This window comes from Leucopleurus acutus (genome assembly GCF_964270905.1).
Source record: "Leucopleurus acutus genome assembly, chromosome: 13".
In the NCBI taxonomy this organism is placed as follows: domain Eukaryota; kingdom Metazoa; phylum Chordata; class Mammalia; order Artiodactyla; family Delphinidae; genus Leucopleurus; species Leucopleurus acutus.
This window is the reverse complement of record NC_139155.1, coordinates 26,920,514-26,939,841: the sequence shown is the minus strand read 5'-3', so window position 1 is coordinate 26,939,841 and position 19,328 is coordinate 26,920,514. Positions and strand designations below refer to the sequence as shown.

Genomic DNA, 19,328 nt, shown 5'->3' with positions numbered 1-19,328 from the left:
TATGACATGCCTTCAACAAACCTACGGTAGTAGCTTATACATACATGTACTTGCTTTAAAAAATTGTTGCCAAATTAGCAATAAAAAATTGAAAAAAGGTTATCAAGGCATGACAGTAGTCTCGGCTCATGTTGTAAACTACATTATATTCCAGTCCTTGGAAAAACTTTAATCAAAAGGCTGTACACGTTATAGATGTAGAAAACAAACTTATGGTTACCAGGGGATAAGGGGGGAGGGATAAATTGGGAGATTGGAATTGATATATACACACTACTATATATAAAATAGATAACGAATAAGGACCTACTATATAGCACAGGGAACTCTACTCAATATTCTGTAATGGTCTATATGGGAAAAGAATCTAAAAAAGAGTGGATATATGTATATGTATAACTGACTCACTTTGCTGTACACTTGAAACCAACACAACATCGTAAATCAACTATACTCTAATAAAAATCTTTTAAGAATGGTTATACACTTAGTAAAATGCCTTCACTTTCTTCTTTAAAATTTTTTTAAAAATTGGGATATAATTTACATATAACATTGTAATGGTTTCTTCACCTTCTTCTCAATCCTAAGGGATGATGGTTTTGTTTTAAAAATTGAACTTTTTTCCTAGAACCAGAGCTCACTTGTGAAGAGAAATCTTTTGCTCTTTATTATACTAAACACTAACACCTTCATGAACGTGCTAAATTCTAAAACCTTTGTATTTGGTTCATATTGAGAGGAACATATTTCTTCGCTTGTATAAGTAAATCTGGTTTGGTAATAACAACATTTTAAGCACTTGAAAACCCAGAGCAGAGGTGGGGGACCATAACACAAACTGTGATAAAGACTGTAAAACTCTCATTTTAAACTGTTTGTAAAAAAAAATATTAGCTTGTGGCCCATGTATATGTGTTAAATAAACTGCATATGCTTTAAATCTCACATTAGATAAATGCACATTTATTTATAAGCACACAAAGAGAGTCAATCATTTGAGTCTATAGTCATCACAACTTTGCATTTAACAAACTGTAAAAGGAAGCAATGGTGTAGAAATTAGTCAGCGGAGAATCTAAAAATGCAGGAACCAAAGAAATTCATAAGTTTTCTTTCTATGGCAATGATACCCAAGATGCTTTCGATATCATCTTGAATAAGAACACTGTGCAACAGCATGGGATAAATGCATTGTGGATCTATGGGCATTGTTACAAAATATGATGGTTTTAATATATTTGAATTCTCCATGACTGCAGAGTGGGTTTTTATTTCATCTAAAGGAAAAGATGCCTATTCTGTAAGCAAATGACTATTCTGTAATACATGCTTTGTAAACTTTAAATATAAAATAATTTAAACATAAAAGAATAAAATAATTTTTGGTGAATTGTTCTGTTCTCAAGGAGCAAAGCATGTAACTATATTTACTGATGAATTAGAGCATTCAACTAAAAATATTGAGAAAGTCAATAATTGTGATACCTAGCAACTTCTTGATAATATTTAGGTATAATTTTCTAAAGACATTTTTCTCCAGTTACTTTAGCAAATACAACAAGCTGAATAAGGGACAGGATAAGTTTCTGTTCAAGTAAACTTGAGTTTGCTGCCTCAGTTCTAAAGCAGATGGTATAGTGTGAACACAGGTCCTTCCCGTACAAATATATCTCTAGCCACCAGGGCTCAAATAGTTCCACTAATAGAGGTACTACTTTGAGAAGGGGCATGCCATTAAATTGATTACTTGTATTGGCACAGCATTTTACGTTTACATGTGCATTTCATGTTTATTAAACACTTGTGCCTTATCATATCCCTATCAGGGTACTAGGTTGGACCTTATAACAGGTCCCTTTGGTCTAGAAACTGATAAAATGAACTATACAGGATGAATCTTGAACTCAAGTTTGCAGACCTTAAAGCTTGTATCTGTTAGTCACAAGGACAGTGCTGTAATACATAAGCTCCCAGTAATTCACTACTATGCCTTCTTTTAGTAGTTTTGGTAGTAGTTCCCCAGCACACAAAAAAAATTTGAGGAAATCAGGACCAAGCCAGGACAATTTGGAAAGGAATTAAGAGGATTGCTACATGACAGTATCAGCGTTGGGTCAGGGGGCATCCATGGGTGGTAGTTAATTCAACAAATGTCTACTGATCCCTATTTGATGTTAGACACCATGCTAGGTGTTGAAGGTAGCACGAAGACCCGGGCATCTAAGGATAGGGGACACAAAAGAAGGGGAAGAAGCGGAAGGTACAAATCATGTCTATTTCACCAATTTTCATGTTGGTAGTCTGGATGTACTTTTGTGGATTTCAGGAATTATATTGTACCTACAAGGCTGGGGGAAAACATTCCAGCTCCTCCCAAAGAATTTAATTTGCAACCAGGAAAATTTACTATCTAGAGGAATATGAATTAATAATACTTGTCTAGATAAATAAATACATAATGATAAAATATTTTGCAATACAATGTAATCAAGATATTTTGTAATACCAATTTGTATCTTCCATGTACCAAATATCTCAAAAGACAAGAGATATTTTTTCTTTTATTAATACTGCCTGCTTATTACATGGATGCAATATCATCTCCTCTTTTACTAAAGAAGCCAAATGTCAAAGAAAATTAAGACATTAAAATTACATAACTGGTCTTAAATAACTGGCACTGAAATAATTATTTAGTTTCCTTTCCTAACGCCCCTTTTGCTACGCTCATCACCACCCAGCAGTCACACATTTTTGGCTGCATGTGTGGTAGTTTTTGTTTTAAGAGTCTGAAAATGATATCCTATGTAAAATAAGTAAGGTCTTAAAATTTTATATCCTTCTATCTCTGATCCTATCTTTACATTCTTCCTTTGGACAAATAAAACAATACGTAAATTCACAGCAAGTAATGAGCAGCTCTTATTATCTAGGTATCAAAAGCTGAGAAGAGTAGATACTTTTTTTTTTTAACCCCTGTGGGGGATTAGTTTTCAATTGATTAAGAAAATCCTTCTGTTCCCCAGTGAAGTTAGGTGCAAATAAAACTAACACAAGCAAAACCAAAACAAGAAGAAAGATCCTGTTTAAGAGGGTCTTATGTTGAGGTGGTTTTCAGAACTGAGAGTTGTTGACCAGCACTTGAGATCCAGCAAAACCTCAGAAGGAGGGTTAAAGTTAGAAGCAGTACTTTTAATAGAGCCCCTAGAATGGGGGAAAACATCATGAAATACAAGGCTGCTTTCAAAATGACTCTCAGCAATCTCCATTAACGCAAGCATGATTTCTCCCATGCAGAAAGGAAACATCAATAACCATCTTCCCTAAATAATCCTGACAGAAAGCTAGATGCCTGGCTCTCTAGACAAGACAGGCGGGTCTGCATAGATACATGCTTTGTGGTATAAGGATAACGTGGACAAGCTCAGAAACACCAAGCAACCCAAATTATAATAATCATGCTGTGAAGAACACTAAGGATCAATGTATGTCTTTACCCAGGTGATTAAAAATATCTTATAGGGGCTTCCCTGGTGGCGCAGTGGTTGAGAGTCCGCCTGCCGATGCAGGGGACACAGGTTCGTGCCCCGGTCCAGGAGGATCACATGCCGCAGAGCGGCTAGGCCCGTGAGCCATGGCCGCTGAGTCTGTGCGTCCGGAGCCTGCGCTCCGCAACGGGAGAGGCCACAACAGGGAGAGGCCCGCGTACCACAAAAAAAAAAAAAAAAAAAAAAAATCTTATAAATGGACTTCTCTTGTGGCGCAGTGGTTAAGAATCCGCCTGCCAATGCAGGGGACACGAGTTTGAGCCCTGGTCAGGGAAGATCCCACATGCCACGGAGCAACTAAGCCTGTGCACCACAACTACTGAGCCTGCTCTCTAGAGCCCGTGCATCACAACTACTGAGCCCGTGTGCCACAACTACTGAAGCCCGTGCGCCTAGAGCCTGTGCTCCCCAACAAAGAGAAGCCACTGCAAGGAGAAGCCCGGCACCACAACAAAGAGTAACCCTCGCTCGCCGCAACTAGAGAAAGCCCGTGCACAGCAACGAAGACCCGACGCAGCCGTAAATAAATAAATAATCTTACAAAACCTAAGAGAAATTATTCCCTTGTACTCATGAAAATGAGGAAGCTTGGGAGACTGCTTTCAAAGCACTAATAAATAATACCAGATGTATCTGCATGGGGACAAAGGGTGAGGAATTCAGGGAAAAGAAAAAAACAACTCAAAAAACGAAAAACATAAAACCTCACAACATTTATTTATCAGACATTTTCCTGTTTCCCTGTTTCTGTATAAATAGATCTTTGTCAGTGTCCACTTTCAGACATGATTAGGATAGAGTAACACACTTCATTTGGAAATAATTCGTTTCTTTTCATCGTCGTTCAAGTGAATTTAATTGATTAATTGTATTTATACTAAGTTCTATTGACAGCAGAGGGCCTGCTCAGGTCTGGGTGGTGGAAGGAGGGGGAAGACAAAGACAATGGCCCTTCCCTGAGCTTCTGGTGCAGCCCAGCGCTGTGTTCGGAAGTCTGCACAGTGGAAGACAATGCAGGTACCTCTGGTTCACCCTCAGAGACAATGTACACATCTGTCTATTAACACATGGTAGGTAGTTACATTTAGAGGAAATGTACTGACACATCTGTGTATCCTGCATCTAAGTAAATCTCTTGGCAATTAGCACCTAAACCAGCGGAGAGTGAAGTGGACCAAAGGATTTCAAGGCAAAAACACAAACAGTTTCATACATATTGGGTGGTTTGAAAACAAACCCATCACCTTGCATTTATTTTTAAGTAGAAATGCATCTTACAATTTGTAACTGTTGCACCATTTCTTCTCGGTAGGCTAGTTCCCTTTTCATTTGATCCTGAAAATTATCTGGTAGGAGTGAGAAACAGAGAAATAGATTAATTAAAGTGCAAAATCTACTATTGGTATATTTAGTAAAAATATTACTGACAGTCCCATAGAACCGCACCCCCCCCCGCCCTTTGGTATTTTTAAAAGTAAACACTATAGTTGTTTGAAGAGATGTTTTCTTCAAGACTGTGATTTAATCAGAATAGATAGTAAATCCTGAGGGCAAAGGTCTATCTCTTATATTTCACAATACCGCATAGCCCGTCTAGTATAATCCCTTGCACATAATAACTACTCGGGAATGTCGAGGGCAAGCATGTTCTCTAGTCTTTGAACACTTGAGCCAGTCACAGTACTGAGAGCTTCCACTGTCTTCAGGAGTCTAGTGCTAGTGACGGGGTGAAGTTCAGACAAAGCCCATCATAGGAAACGTGGACCCTTGTGCACGCGAACCGTTGGGTGATAAGACGTAGGTCTGTTAGATGTGCCTGCCTGGCTTCACTGCAGCTCATCTCACGTCTAAGAGAGTGAGTGATAAATGTATTCTGACTGGACTCTCGCAACCTGCAAACTCTCCCACCTGGTAGCAGCCTTATCTTACGTCCTCCTTGGGCCTATGTGGTTCTACAGACCTTGCCTCAATCTGAGAAGGAAGGAACTTTAAGACATATTGTGCAAAATATCTTTGCCATTCTACATATTGATCATTTTTATTGTATTTCCAGAAAGGAATGACTTCTTAATGTGCATCTTGTTCTTTCATCTTCTCCACTGATCTTTTTTAAAGTGTGGACTTGGCTAACTTCAGCTTTTTCTGCTTTAAATGAGAAATTAACATGATTTCATATGAATCTGTGGTGGATGGTCAGGGCAGTGGCTTGAAGAAACCAGAAACTCTGTCATCTCTTCTCTTCCTTTCATCTCTACAGCCAACTGGTGTGTGAGTCCTGTATATTCTACCTCCATCCTCTCCTTTCTTTGCCATTGTTACCTCCCAAATGCAGACACCTCTTCCCTGAAAAGTTTCCCAACTGACCATCTGGCCTCCAAATCCCTTTCATTCTCCTGCTTAAAACTCCGTGAGGGTTTCCCATTGCTTTCAAGGTAATAAACCCTTTACCACTCATGAGATTCTGGATACTCAGAAACTAAAAACATTGTTCTTTTTATTTTTTAATTTTTATTTATTTATTTATTTGCTGTATGCGGGCCTCTCACTGTTGTGGCCTCTCCCGTTGCGGAGCACAGGCTCCAGACATGCAGGCTCAGTGGCCATGGCTCACGGGCCCAGCCGCTCCACGGAATGTGCGATCTTCCTGGACCGGGGCACGAACCCGTATCCCCTGCATCGGCAGGCGGACTCTCAACCACCGTGCCACCAGGGAAGCCCTATTTTTTTGATCTATCTTTCTACACTATTTGAATTCCTTCCCCAACCTCAAGCATGTATTTTTAATTAAGTAATTTTAAAAGACCTTTTTAAAAGAGCAGCTTTAGGTTCACAACAAAATTAAGAAGGTACAGAGATTTCCCATATACACTCTGTGCCTCCCCCCACGCACACAGCCTCCCCCATTATCAACATCACTCACCAGAATTTGTTTCCACGGATAAACCTACACTGACACCTCATTATCGCCCAAAGTCCATAGTTTACCTTAGGATTCACTCTTAGTGTTGGACATTCTATGGGTTTGGACAAATATATAATAACATATGTTTATCATCACAATATCATACAGAGTATTTTCACTTCCCTGAAATCCTCTGGGCTCTGCTGATTCATTCCTCCCCTCCACTCCACCTCTAGCAGTCATTGATATTTTTACTGTCTCCATAGTTTTGCCTTTTATAATATACATATTGTTAAGAAGACCCATTTCCTACTCTCACCTCAGAATTTGATGTGAAAGTTACTGTAATAGAGGTAAGCCTGTGGTGCTATGCAAGGGTCAAAGAAGGGGCCCTTGGGTTCCCTTGGAGGATTAAGCAGGAGGAAAAGCTTGAGGAGGTGTGATCAGGTTCTTTGCTAAGATGTGGAGGCGGGAGTAGGGAACAGCAGGTGGCTCAGCTGGTTGCAGCAAAGGGGGTAGAAAAAGCTCCTTCCACCACATCACCCACCAAACCACTCTCCAGTCCACACATGCATTGCACTCCCAGCCACTCTGTGTTTGCCACTGCTGTGGCCTGGCCCTTACAGCACACATCTCCCTTTTCTTTCAAGTCCAGCTCAAACGTTCTGTCTTCTGAAATGTTCTCTCCAATTCTCCTGCCCTCTCCTGCCAGAATTATCCACATTTCTCTTGTACTCCTCCAGCACTCTGTACAGACCTCTGTTAATGCATCCATAATCCGTACTATGATTAGTGGTTATACATCTGTCTCTCAGTGAAACAGTGAGGACAGGAAGATAAGTTTTAGACACTTTAAAAATTTCCAAAGCCCACCACAGGGCCTGGCACACAGCAGGGGCTCGTTAATGAATGAGGAATGAATAGAAGAATGAAGTACCCACCAGAAGGTCTGGATTCTGCCTTGGACAGTAATTACCCCCCTCTGGAGGCTCAGACCCTCATCTGAACAAACAAGGGTGTGGAACGATGCACTCTGTAAGGTCCTTTCTTGCTCTACTGCTTTAAGATTTGATGACAAGGTAAACTGATTTGGTTGGGCTCCACACACCCAGTTCTGTCTTTCCTGTGTTGGAAAATGGAGAGCGGGTAATTTTGACTTATACTGATGAAAATTAGAAGTCAGGTACTGTATGAGGGGCTGGCACACACCTGCCACCTCAGGATGCTCTGGAGGTGGGTCAAAGCCCATAGGCTGGGTACCTGGCAACAGGAGTCAGTGCTCCGCAAACTGCCCTGGTTCCAGTGCCCTTGGCCCTGTACCTGGGCCAGAATACCTTCAGAAGATCAGTGTGTTTTCCAGACACCAGAGCTCGTCCCAAGCAGGTCTCCCTCTGTGAAGGAGAGATCTGCCCTCTGAACCTCAGCAGCTTCCTCTGTCCCTCTCGGGCTCCGCAGTGCCTCTGATCAGGGTGAGGCTGAGGTGGGTGGGAGATGGAGGGCTGCCTGAAGCTCGCTGTGGCACCTCCCTGGCAGCCCAGGAGAGCCTGGTGTTGGAGAAGGAAATAGGTACGGGTAATTTGGAGCGGAATGATGATAACTAGTCCTTACTTAATTCATGCTCGTTGCTCTGTGATGGCACACAGTACAGTTCTTTAAGTTAAAGCGAAAAAAAAAGGAAGCTGTTAAAGTGCCGGAAACATGGTGAATATTTTTATAAAATTGGAGTGAGGAAGGGCATCAAAGACAAAAAGCAAACAGGAAAGACTTACAGATTTGATTAGACAGAAGGTTAAAACTTTGGTATGACAATAAACACAAAACACCATAGTCAACATTTCAAAATGGACAGAAACAAAAGAACATTTACAACATGACGAAGAATTAATATTTTAGTATATAAAGAGCTCACATAAACCAGGAGAAAATGAACATGTCAAAAGAAATACGGGGAGAGGATACGTGGGCATTCACAAAACATACAAATGGATGACAGACACGTGCAAAGTGTTCAATATCCCTAGCAATGAGAGGAACCACTTTTTCCATTTAAGTTAGCAAAGATCTAAAGAAAAGATGATACGTGGTGTTCCAAGGATGGAAGTATAAATTAGTACAACCTTTCTGGAAAGCAACATAAAATTATGTATCAAGAGCTTTGAAAAGTTCATACGCTAACAGAAATTCTTTTAGGAGTTTATCCTAGGGAGATGATCATGGATTTGTACAAAGATTCAGTAACAACGATGCCTAAAACTTGGATAAACTTTAATGTCCAATGTAAGAGTGCATTTATAGACTGCTAGGTAGTCTTGAAAAGAAGCTCATGTTAAGTGAAAAAAAGGAGGGTAAAAACTGGTGTGTGTAATATTTCATTTTGTTTAAAAAATGGTTTAATATGCACTAGAAAGGCTGAAACTCCAAAATGTTAACATTGGTTTCCTCTAGGTGACAGGATTATGGGTGATTTTTATTTTCTTTCCTTTATATTTCTGTATATTTAAACTTTTCTACAGCAAGCATGTGTATAACTTTAGAGATATAAAGATTGTTAATTGGCGAGAGAAAAAACAAACTAAAAGTTTTGCTATGTTCTAAGGTTGATGAAGACACAATTTAAGTGGAGATGAAAACATCATTAAGCTGTTTACTCTAATGAGAATCACTTGAAACCCAGCTATTTTTGGAAGATGACAGCATAAAAGGAGGTGGCAGAGAAAAGCACTGAAGGCTGTGCTCTGCAAATGTGGACAGTTTGAAAAGCCAAAGAGTTTTTCAAACAGCAACAAAAAGTATCCAGCCTACATACCTGGCACTAGAAATTAGAAGAAAACTCAGATGGTAGATCTAGTTCCCCTGGTAGAGCCTACTCATCAAGCAATAGGCTTTGGGGCTTATTTCATTTACATGGTCTTTATTTTGTTATCACTGCTTTTAAACAATGACAGAGACTTTTGATCTGTACCATGTTTTAGAATCCCCATCCCTGCTTCTCCAGAGGATGCTACAACAAAGAGAGAAGAAGGAAGGACGGAAACCACTGAACATAGGATGAATCTAGTAACAGCCACAGGTGAAAGATGGGACAACCATATTCAGGTAGATGAAATGTAGTTTGTTTTTAATAAGAAGTAACCTTAAAAGTAACTTGGAAAAGAATTTTTTAATAAAAATCTAAGACGATGACATGATCAAAATCTACCAGTTAAGTTTTTCACAAAACCCCAGCCATTAGTAGGTCTTCCCTGTTGTAAACCACTGGCCTTTCCACTTGGTTCTCTCAAATGCCATGAATTTGTCATCATACCTGCAAATCCAAGGACTCAACTCATGAGTCCTTGCTAATCTCCTTTATCAGTGATCCAATCTCATCTTCATTGTCAGTTTTAATCTCTTCGAATATGACTCCAATATTTATATCAACCATTGATTGAGAGTACGTCATGTTCCCACAATTTGCTGCATGGGCAGCAACAGAAGACTCCTGAAATTATTTACAACACTGTCGGGTAGAGGGTGAAACAATCAGAGAGGAGTGAACACAAAACACCCATGGAACTAGAAATAAACACAGAAGGACTTCAGCACAGAGTGCAAACTGCAAGAGTGGGAAGGCTTCCTGGAGGTGGCAGAGCTTGAGCTGTGTCCCAAATGATGGGGAGTACCTAGACAAGGGAGGCATTTGGACTAGAGAAACGCAGGATGCAGAGGTGGAAAGTGAGGGGCGAGGGCGGTCCGCAGGGTAAGTGGAACTGAGTAGGGGGAGAAGTGGTAATAAGCCTGGGTGGGCCGATTATGGAGGATTGTAAAAGCCACTCAGGAGTTAGATGAGACGCGATACGGTCAGCAATAGGGAATCACTACAGTGAGTGGAAGACGTGGTGCCAAAGGTAGATTTTTAGGAAGGCAGGGCTAATAGCAGTGAGCAGAAAGGGCTGGAGTGGGGAAGGGAAGTGAGGACCCAGGGCACCCCGCGGCAGCGACACAGGAGAGGGAGAGGGTGAGGGCCTTCTCCATTCGTGGCCTCATCCAGCAACCCTTTGGCAGGTCCCAGTCAGGCCTAGGCTCTGAAGTTATACTGATGGCCAGTGGCAAGAGAGTAAAATGAATGAAAAATGACAGCAAAGGCCTGAATACTGTAATAAAGGAAGGTGCAGGGTGTTGGAGGAGCCGGGAAGAAGGAGAGCTTCACTAGGGAAGGCAGACACAATGTGATGGCTGAAATGACTTCTGGATTTGCAGCCGCAAAAATGATCAGACCAGGGCTTCCCTGGTGGCGCAGTGGTTGAGAGTCCGCCTGTCGATGCAGGGGACACGGGTTCGTGCCCCGGTCCGGGAGGATCCCACATGCCGCGGAGCAGTTGGGCCTGTGAGCCATGGCCACTGGGCCTGCGCGTCCGGAGCCTGTGCTCCACAACGGGAGAGGCCACAATAGTGAGAGGCCCGCATACCGCAAAAAAAACCCAAAAACAGAAACAAAAAAGATGATCAGACCAGTCCTTAGTGGGAGAGCTCGGAATGGTGGCATCTTGGGGGCAGGGTCTCCAACCGTTTACTCCTGTCCAATTAAACATGACTGTCATTGCAGGATGTGGGGCCAGCTGTCCTACTGTCACCTCAGTGACCTTGATAAAGGTGGAGCTCCTCGTCATCCATTTCCTCCAAACTCTTACTTCTACCCAGTCTAGATTACATTTCTCCCACCTTCCCTCAGGATCCCCTCCTGAGCTCTCTTCTCATGTTCTACCCAGGTGGTCAACTAAACGGATTGTCTCATATCAAAGTAAGTTTCACTGCCCGTTTCAGCCTCTGTAACTACAGCCCAGGAAAGCTCTAGAAGTTCTGATTTCTAATATCAGCTGGTTTACAATAAAGCCCCTGCAGGAATGTACATATTACCCTTAAAATGGTAACAGTAGCAGCAACGCACATTACCATGGATCAGTCACTAGTCACCATGCGAAACACTTTATACATTTAATCCTCTCTGCAACGCCACGAGATGGGTAGTAGTATTGTTCTACGGTTGAAAAGGGGGTTAGGTAACTTGCCTAAGGTTACTCAGTGGGGGAGTCAGTGTCCAAACCTGGAGACCCCGCTACTAGCCACCAGGCTCTCTGCTGCCTCCACCTGAAGGGTAAATGTCTGCTTGCTCTGCGGTGTCCGCTCCTTTCCTCCTCCCTGCATTTCCCCATCAGAGTCTTGCAGCTCTGGAAACCTCTGTCCAGCAAGTGGAGAGACTTGCTTGTGCTTCCTCCTCCTCCCAACCTCTGCCTACAGAGTACGGAGGCCTGCTTTCTCCCCTCTGCCTCTTCCACTTTCCCTCCTCCCCCACCTCCTCCTTCCTCTCATCTTTATCCTCACTATTCTGTGCCACAGGTCATCCCTCACTCCCAAAGCACAACAATAGAAGCTCAGAAGTTTGGACCCATTCTAGACATGCTTTTCGAGAGCTTGATGCTAAGTTTCCTCTTCCTCCCCCTGCTTCGTCATGACCGTCACCATCACTGCTGATGTCATCGAGCACTTATCCTGTGCTAGGGATGTGCTCAGACCTTCACGTGGATCCTCGCATTTGGTCCTCATCTTCCTGTGGGACAGGAATTATCCGGCCCACTTTACAGTTTCCAAGGTCCTACAGCCATGAGGTAGCAGAGCCACAAAGTATCTCAGGGTATTTTGAGCCTGGCTTCCTAACTGTCACAGGTGATAGCTTAGCTTAGGTCCCCAGTGCTCTAAGTGAACCGGGTTTGAAGTGTTGTGACTGTGAGTCCACCTCCTAGTAAAAAGCTCTTGCTGGGATTCCTCTCTGCTTCCTTCTGATGGCGGCTTTACAAAGTTCCGTCCTCCCCTTTCCATCTGAGCGAATCTAAATCTGTCTGCCAGCCTCATGGCCTCTCACATTTAGTTAACAAGCACGTAATGTGCATTTGCTATTTTCACTGGTGTGAAATTAACTGTCCCTTGGTGGTGTGTCTAAACCACGCATTATTCAAACTTGGGCACCACTTCCTTGGTCAGTGGAGTACACTGTAGATAAAAATGGGCAAAACTTTTCTGTTGTTGTTTAATTGAAGTGTTTCACATACGTGGCAATCACAGAGGATTCATTTTAATTCACACCAGGAGGATGAGTGATGGGTCTGAATGGAACCTGGACAGTTGTACTACAACATCCTAACTTTTTAAAAAACAGAAACATGTACATGTTGTATGGTAGAGTAATTAGTAAGAAAATGTATAAATTACTTAATTCCTTAAAATGATGATTAGCTTTTATTAACGGGATACATTATGGCTACACGGGTTTCACATGGAGTTAGGTGGATACTTTGGGGATTCAGTGGGATTTGGACTCACTCTACTGAATCTGCAAACTCAATAATTAGATAAACATCAGCTTAGAAGGGACACAAATCACTCAGTGTCTGCTCATCGCTGCAAGGAACTGTGCAGCCTTTTTTAAGATGGGGTTTTAGAAATGCAAGAATCCTGGATCCCTTGGAAGCACCTGTTTTTCAAGGTTTCAAAGATATTTTTAATATGTTTCTCTTTTTCTTGAAGCTACAAATGTAATGATGATCCCAACATACTATCAAAAGCTACTGGCCATTCTCCTCCCTTCCATCTTATTCTAAGCCTCAGCAAGCATTCTCCAAATTCAAAATACTGAAGCATAGTGAGCTCCAAACCTTCCTTGCGGATACTGACAGATCACAAACTTGACCGACCCTATCGCTCCTTGGGGCCAGAACTCTCTTCCGTCATGAGTCCTCTTCATTCTTATCCCTGCTAAGCAGTCTGGTGGAACTTAGTTTGACATGTTACCAGGAACCCAGTACTATTCAAAAATGCTACCCGAGAAGGCATGTCTTTCAGTTTGTGCTGATGATTACATTTGAGAAGCTCTGGCGAGTGCAGACCTTTGTGCTCATACTATTAAAATTGTCACAATTACTGAAAAATCTTTTTCTGGATGTTTGCCTATGGCTCTACCACAGGAATTACCAACATGAGTTTTGTGATGCCTGGATTAAAAAACAAAGGGCACTGACATTCTAAAAAAGTGTCCCTGAAAAAAATTAATATTAAATGTATATAATTCAAAATATGACTAAATGAGACTCCAAAAAGCTTGAAAAACACTACTGTGGTGTATTTGTCCAAATGTGATTCAGAACACGACAGGTGAATTTTAGAAATCTGGACACCTATCATAGGTCTTTCTGAAATTCTAGGACTCTGGGAGTAGACACAATAGTTTTTATGCCACAGTTTCTCTTGCCACCAAATTTGGAATGAAATTTTATTACTAAATATGTATGGAGAATCCCCAACTACTAAAATGGTACTAATTTTAATTAATAAAATATGTGTACATTGAATTGTTAAATTTTAAATCTTCATGTCTCAAGCACCAGGCAGCTCTCTAGAACTATCTGAGAATAAGAATTAACTGTTCTTTTGTTTTTCCTACCTTAGAGAAAAAAATACCTGAGTAATTCTTTTGTTTTAAAAAATATTAATATTTCTGACTATTTAAATATATCTACATATTTAATGGTATATTTGCGTACATGTTTTAAATGCACACAATACATAGGCACAGATACACATATACCAATAGAATAAACACCAAAAGGTTATAAGAAATTTTATCTGTCAGCTGATTCAAAGCATAAATAACAGGCTAAAATTTCCAAACACTTTGAGACCACCGGAAGACCCTGTGGTACTTTGTGTAATCACATAATATTTAGAAGCCTATCCTTATGCCTAATAATAGAAATGTCATCAAATATCATAAGGCAATGAAATAAAAGTGATTTCTTACTGAATACTGGGAAAGATGTATTTCCTTTTAACACCTGGAATTCTTGTTCTAGTCGTCTCCGCAAATCTATTTGTTCAAATAAGACCTTCTGAAGTTCTTCTAATAAAGAAAAAAAGAAGAGTCACTTTACTAATCTTTACAAATGACTCTCCAGAGGACTGTTACATATGGCAAGTTATTATTATAAGACAAAATATTTTACCAGTTTAAAAAGGGTCGCATAGACATGGGATAGATTTTGTGCAGAAATCCATGAATATAAATCAATGTAATGTATTATTTTAAAGGATTATTTTACAGTGTCATGTATTGATTGATATGTATGCATTAATCTCAATTACATCCACCCCGTGGTCCATATATTATTCATGTGTTGCTTGTCAAGCTTAAAATATAGTGTAGAACAAAAATATCCTCCTATTATCTCTTCAGACTTTTAAAGCTAAGAGAAGTTCTACAGAATTAAAACTTTTCTTTACCTTTCCCCATATTTTCTACATCCTTTCTGAGTGAATGAGGTGAATTTGTCTCTTGTGTGTGTTCACCTTTAAAAAAAAAGGAGAAAAAAATATTAGTTTTGTGTAGGCTATTTTCTGCAAGTTGTTATTTTCACTTTCTATTAATATCTACAAAAGAGTTTTTTTAATATAACTTCAAGGTGGAAGTCCTCGGGGCCAAACGTTGTCCTCATTTACTCGTGTATCATTCCCCTGAACCATGGAGGGGAGTGACAGAAAATGAGGGCCAAGTCCACCTAGACTGTGACGACAGCTCCATGAAAGCAGACTCCTGACATCAGCCTCCCTCCCAGTCCCTACCACTGCCCAGCCTTTACAACCAAGCTAACTGCTAGAAGGGCAAAAGAGGAGGTTGAACAGCTGACATTTCTGGAAGAAATCTGATCAGACTCCCTCTCTTTCTAGAGGTGAAGAAGCCTGATTTTATTGGGAAGGCACCCAAGACCATGGAAACAGAAGCCTCCAGCCTTCTTGGGCCACCAAAATGTGGGGTGGTGAAAAAGAAGTGAGTGGAGGCTTTAGCTGTCCCTGGGAGAGAAGTTATGAGGCTGCAGTGGTTTCCTAATAATTGATAGCTAATATCATAGCTATTATGATATTGATAATTGATAGCTAATATTTCCTAATAATTGAAATCAACCGAAAAGAAAGAAGTGAAATAAGTTAGTTACTTCGTAATAGTCATACGCTTGCTGATGATAGTTTCTTAACTGCTTGTCTTCAAACAGTATAAACTGTATTATGGATAGAAGTTAGGTTGCTGTTCTTACCTATTTTGCTTCTGTGCTAACTAGAATGATGACAAGCTAAGAAAATGTATATATCTACAGTCATAAATTGAGTCTATATAATCCAGAAAACATAAACAAAGCAAAGAAATGCAACCATTCTGCTATCAGAATTAAAAAAGGTTTCAACTTGTTATCTGCAATTACCCACATAATTTAATTAAGCTTTCCGTTTTCATCTATAGAGATATGGCTGTGCAGACAAAGGTGCTCTGAGAAGGTTTCCTCTATCCCCCTCCCCTGCCCCCCAGGTTAGCTCTTCCATGTCCTTGGTGCCGTTTGCTTCCAGCCTTCTGCACCTACTAGGCAGGCTACCTGGAGGCCGGGCTCTGTCTTTTCTGCATGGCCAGTGCCTTGCACAGTGCTAGACACATACTCATATTCAATAAAGTGTCTTCAGCTGTCACTGAAAGGGACCCTAGGAGGTCGCAAATTCTAAATCATAGCACAAGTTAGATGCATCGTTTCAATTCTGTTCTCATATCTTTTCATTTCCCTTCCTCAGCAAGAAATGGAGTGAAATGGTCCCGGGCACTTCCAGGAATACTGGGGAATTTCATTGTCAAGGGAAAAATTTCTGCAAAGAGGGAAACAGAATTTCTTCCCAAAGTGGCAGCCTACAATATCAAGGACGGACAGAAAAGTCCTCAACCTGATATTATAAATGGCGATTCTGCAGTCCACATGACGACCGTCAGGGGTATGTGTGCGCAGGTATGCATGTGTGCATATGTGTGTATGAAAATACAAATGTACAAATATTCCCAAGCATGTGCACAGTTATGGGAAGGCACTTCCTCTGGCTCCCCATCATCAGCACAACAATATCCAGGGCATCCTGAGTTCCTTAATGGCAGCCATTTTCTGTACTATCTACATCATATTTGCACAAACTTATTCTCATTTTCATCTTGGACATGACCTCTCTCTGTAGGCTTTTGAACATTAATACCTTGGCTTTCTTCTCCATATAATAAATAATGAGGAAATACCGGTGAAGCATTTTAAATACAGACCTCAACATAATTCCTACAAACTACTATTATCTAAAAGAAGAGTAACACAAAGGTTGGTAACAAATCGTAAATGTATAAACCAAGAATAATGATATTTTTAAATGAAGATAAATGCATATTATGTGCAGTTTTACCTATGTTTACTTTAGTCTCATTTAACCAGATGTTAAATGCATAGATGTTTCATACCCACATATAATATTGAGGTTGAACAAGAAAAGAAATGAGCATGCACACATCTCTGCATCTATCTACAGAGCAGGATGAGATTTTATCATTCTACAACTTTCCCAACCCCTCAAGACATGATTTAAATGAGATAGTTAGTTTCTGAATAGGCAACTCTAGAAGCCATTTCCTTATCACATTAGAGACCAGCTTCTTTCTGACCTACTAGTGTATTTTGTGGACTGTTTCCCTTATATTACACTTCAACTAGATAATTAAATTAAAAAATTAAAATAATATATGTAAAATTGCATTTCTTTTCTACTTCACAGTTAGGAGGTTTACATTGGTATGAAGCATTAAACAAATAGCTAGTAAATAAAACTATATTAACCACAGGTGAATCTACCGATGACATTAATAATACACTTTTCATCCGCTTTGTGAAGGATTAATTAATATTTTACATGTGTCTATTTGAAACAGGTATTTTGCTGCAACTTCTCAGAAAAATCTGTCAGTTTTGAGCTTAGAAGATTCAAATTTCTCACTTGCAAAGCATTTTAATAAATGGTTCAATGTTAGGTAAATAAGGAGTACAGAAGCTTCAACTGCCTTTTGTGTATCTTTCACTGGACCATTGCCTTTTGCATATTACTAATCTGTGAAAACCAGATTGTTAATGGTGGTTAAAAATGACCTCTGGGAGCCTGGATATGTTTGTTCACTATTACTGCTAATGTTTTCCATCTGGTTTAAAAAAAAAAAAAGGCAGTCTAATACTAGATTAAATAAATGAGATTTAGTTGACAATGAGCTTTCCATTTTTATAAATATTCCATCAGGTTAAATGCACTTTACTTTTCCAAAATTAATGAATGCATTTGGAGAAATCCCCAAACTAAAATTCTTACTCTCCTTCCCATTATATCCCCCCTTTAAAAAAAAGTGACAAAAAGGCCAGGGTGGAGGGGGGCCATAGAGATCTTAATTGTAAAAGAAAATAGTTGAGTGGCTTAAAGTTGGAGAGTGATGGATAATTAGGGCATAAAAGGCATCCAGTGGACTGACATGATGAGGACCTGCTGCTCAGGGATGAGTCCACACCAGTTCTCCACAAGCACATGCTCACAGAGCCAGTTAACTGTGACCTGCATCGTTGCCCATGAAGCCTGCTCGCCCCAGGGGGGCAGAGGCAGTGTGATGCCACATCAGAGAAACTATACCTCTGCTGAGTGCAGCAGGGGCCAGGGAGCTTGGAGCCACATGGTCCCTGCTTCCCTGGTCTCTCCAGGGTCCTCCAGGGCCAGGTGGTCCCACATCCCAGGGGAAAGCTCCACCCCACCCTTGGATCGGCCCTTACACAGCCATCAGAAATTGGAAGTACAAGAGGGATGGATGTGAGAATACACCATGCCAAAGCAGACATGAGCAGTAAATAGCAGATGAAGGGGAGACTGGAGTATCCAAAGGTGGGGGGGGGAAGACCAAAACAGCCAATAGATTCACCAGCACTACGTTTCAAGGCACAACGGTAATGACTTTCTCTTAAACATTATGGCACACCTCTGCTCGAGCACCTGCATTGTTTCCCCATGGTCTACATTGCAGAATCCACTCAACTCCTCCCCGGGAGACTCCAGGTTCTCCTGTAACCTTGTCCCATCCGGCTCAGCCAAGCTGTATTTCTCTGTCACTAAGCACAAACCTTTTACCCAAGACAGACTCTTATTTCTCACATCTGCTGGCTCTGCTTTATGTTGTTTCTCTTCCCTAAGGTGTCCCCCTCCTCTCCCCATCCACCCAAAATCAGAAAGCCACCCAAGTGTCATTTACTCTTTCATAAAACCTTTCCCAACTTCTTCAGATGCCACTGATCTGTTCCTGCCTGGGCTGAAGTTCTAAGTCCTTATCATCTTTACTCTGTCACCTTGTACCCAATATTCTAATGCTTCACCTATGCTAGTCTGATCTTCCCCAGCTAGAAAATCTGCTTTCTGAAGGCAGAGAGATCCTGCCCTACAGGTAACCCCCATCACCTCAACCCTAGGGAGGGGTACAAATGTATTCCACACACACACTTGTTGTACTTCATTTAATCCAATTTGGTTTGTGAAAGAAATACAAACTAATGCTATTGTAAATCCTCAGTTGTCATAAGGTTTTTAAAGCACTAACTCATTCCTATGAACGAACAAGCACAGTTTGATCCATTGTATGGTCTAAGAATTACTCTATATTTTCAGTTTACTGGGGAAGTTTGTGATTGTTTCCATTTTTGTTCCTACCTGACATTTTGAAAATTTCTTTCAGGGACAAATAAAACTGTAGCACTGAATGTTAACTGAGACATGAAAATACTAATTCACGTATGTGTCTGCCGTGGCCTCCAGCAGCTAAAATACCTTACAATTTTAAAAAGCTCACTTAATTTTAAGAGCCAAATGAGTAAGTCAGATGACCTGTTCTGTTGGTGGTCATGAGATGGGAGGAGAAGTTGATTAAAAGATATTACTGTTCTCAAGCTAAACTTGAATTCAATAAATAAGATCAT

General features: G+C 40.7%; 1 protein-coding gene across 1 annotated transcript in view; it reads right to left on the bottom strand.

The window, feature by feature from the left end:
* The window catches only part of SKOR2 (SKI family transcriptional corepressor 2), a gene marked incomplete at both ends in the record, with an annotated part of 33,703 nt that overhangs the window by 3,626 nt on the left and 10,749 nt on the right, over positions 1–19,328 (bottom strand). Inside the window, 3 exons of the mRNA XM_082852523.1 lie at positions 4,830–4,897; positions 14,285–14,383; positions 14,764–14,829. Coding sequence (XP_082708649.1) covers positions 4,830–4,897; positions 14,285–14,383; positions 14,764–14,829 — 233 coding nt within the window. The remainder of the gene's footprint in view (positions 1–4,829; positions 4,898–14,284; positions 14,384–14,763; positions 14,830–19,328) is intronic.